The sequence below is a fragment of the Branchiostoma floridae genome, chromosome 6 (genome assembly GCF_000003815.2).
Source record: "Branchiostoma floridae strain S238N-H82 chromosome 6, Bfl_VNyyK, whole genome shotgun sequence".
Taxonomy (NCBI): domain Eukaryota; kingdom Metazoa; phylum Chordata; class Leptocardii; order Amphioxiformes; family Branchiostomatidae; genus Branchiostoma; species Branchiostoma floridae.
In genome coordinates, this window is record NC_049984.1 from 4,838,581 (window position 1) to 4,840,752 (window position 2,172).

Consider the following 2,172-nt stretch of genomic DNA (forward strand, 5'->3'; position numbering starts at 1 on the left):
GAGAGGATGCAAAGTAACAATATACAGTAATTTATTCACCTTTCACTTCTAACGCATACATGCCATACCCTCGGCAGACCCCCCAACCCTACTGTTACACCATCCCCCTGCTGTGCAACGCTGCTGATTGGCACTTTTCTCGGTTCTAGGACACAATTTTTCGCCCCAGAACGTCATGAGTACAGCAGCTATGTACAGCAGGGGAAGCGAACAATATAGGATGGAGACTCTGCCTTGTAGTAGCGTTGCTGAAAACACGACCCCAGTGGTTCTCAGCATTGCTCTGGTGTTGTATCAAAGGAGGGTGGCATGTAGTTATACACTTTTTGGAGACAATTTTACACATTTCAGGGTGCAATGATCACAAATAAAAATTACAGAGGTAAAGTGACTTAAGGTATAGTTGGCAATACATAATGTTTCATATGTAAGGCAACTGTATAGGTATCAGTACTATCCTATACTATCCATTGTTTCTTTCATAGACACTTGCCTTCATCGTCTTCAACTTCGTTGCCTAAAGACTAAACAAATTAAAACTTCCGTCTCATTGCAGCATACTAAAATTTCAGCCTGATCACCAAAAATTGAAACTAGCAGCGTAATTGCAAAATTCAAGATGAAGTAAAGGTGATAGACACAAGAAAATATCACAAGAAATTACATGTACACGATAAAAAGGGAATAGCGTCTATAGATGGCAAAGGAACATGCTTTGACGAGATTTTGTCAATTTGTGATGTACCATTAGATCAATGTTTCACCTGCACACAAAGTTATGTGCTGTACAGTGCAAGAATAGCATAACAGTATAGTAAATCAGGTGCGACTCCAAGTAATGCTTTTTGATAGTTACTAATCAAATCCGGCTTTCCTATGGCTCATTTTAAAACTTAAAGACAAATTTTTGTAATTTTGCAGCTTATCAAATCAGTAACATTAAATCTCTTCATCACAACTACATGTTGACTGACTTTCTTCATCTTGTAAAGTCCTTTTTGATACTAAAATGCATTTCCTCTAACTTTCATTAGCCTCCTTTGCAGACTTTCAGCAGAACTGGCTTTTACTTTAGGGTTGGGGGTGTTGCAAAACTGCCTTCCTCTCCAAAACTCCCTTTCTAAGCATAAGAGAACCTTAGCCAGCGTTGAAACTAGCCTGGTATCCAGCCATATTAAAGCTTCCGATTCTACAAGTGTTTGTAGAGAGGACAGAAGAGATTTGGGAGCTATAATACGGCTGGATACCAGGCTAAGTTGAAACTTGCGAACCAGCGCCACCCATAAAACGAAAGCCAGCTTCGCTTGAAGTCTGCAAAATAGGCTTAACTTTCACGGCCTTCCCTAACCAAAGTCTAACTCATCGGGCCGCGCCCAATCAGCTGGTTCAGATAGCTGGCCTGCTCGACGCTGAGCCCGAAGTTGGGCAGCTCCTTCTCAAACTTGTTGGGGCTCCCGTACCCCCCGACGTAACCGTTGAGCCGCGCGGCGATGTGAGAGTTGATGACTTCCTTCTGGGACAGCTGCAGGCTGTTGAAGAGGCCTCGCTGCTGGCGGAGGAGGTACTTCTGGTGGTAGCTGGAACATGGGGACACATTCATTTTTCACTATGTCTTAAAATGACAAGACATGCTTCTTAGGCCATGCCATTGGTTCTCAGATTTAAAAAAATAAAAATGTAGCAAGTTGACATCATAAAAACATAAGGGCAGGTTGGTTCACGATTCTCAATGTTGGCTAGGTTCTCTTATGCCAGGAGAGGGAGAGACGGGGCAAACTCCCTTCCTCTGCAAACTCCCTTTCCCGGCATAACAGAACCTAGCCAACATGGAAAATCGCGAACCAGCACCCCCCCCCCCTAAAATAAAAAACAGTCCCGTTCGAAAACTGCAATGGCAGCTGAGATGGTAGAAAATAAAATACATACTCTTCAGCGTCATAGAAACGCTCGGCTGCAACAATCTTCGTCTGGATGGGCCGTTTACGGCCCCCGGACTCTTTCTGCATGGTTTCTTCCGCGAGGGCCTTCTGGTTCTCATCGTGGTAGAAGATGGCGGACATGTACTGGCGAGAGACGCAGGCGGAGGGGTCGTGGTTCTGCCAGAAGATCTTGAGAAGGTCGGCGTAGGATGTCTGTTTGGGGTCGTACTGGATCTGAACGGACTCTGTGTGT

The 2,172-nt window shown here is 44.4% G+C and overlaps 1 protein-coding gene across 1 annotated transcript; it reads right to left on the reverse strand.

Moving 5' to 3' along the window:
* Positions 1-9: 9 nt before the first annotated feature.
* LOC118418316 (peptide methionine sulfoxide reductase-like) lies at positions 10-2,166 on the reverse strand. The gene is made up of 2 exons (XM_035824174.1): positions 1,927-2,166; positions 10-1,577 (listed from the first exon to the last, which is right to left on the reverse strand). Exons 1-2 carry the CDS (start codon positions 2,058-2,060, stop codon positions 1,355-1,357), a joined length of 357 nt encoding a protein of 118 aa, XP_035680067.1. The 5' UTR covers positions 2,061-2,166; the 3' UTR covers positions 10-1,354.
* Between the last annotated feature and the right edge of the window lie 6 nt (positions 2,167-2,172).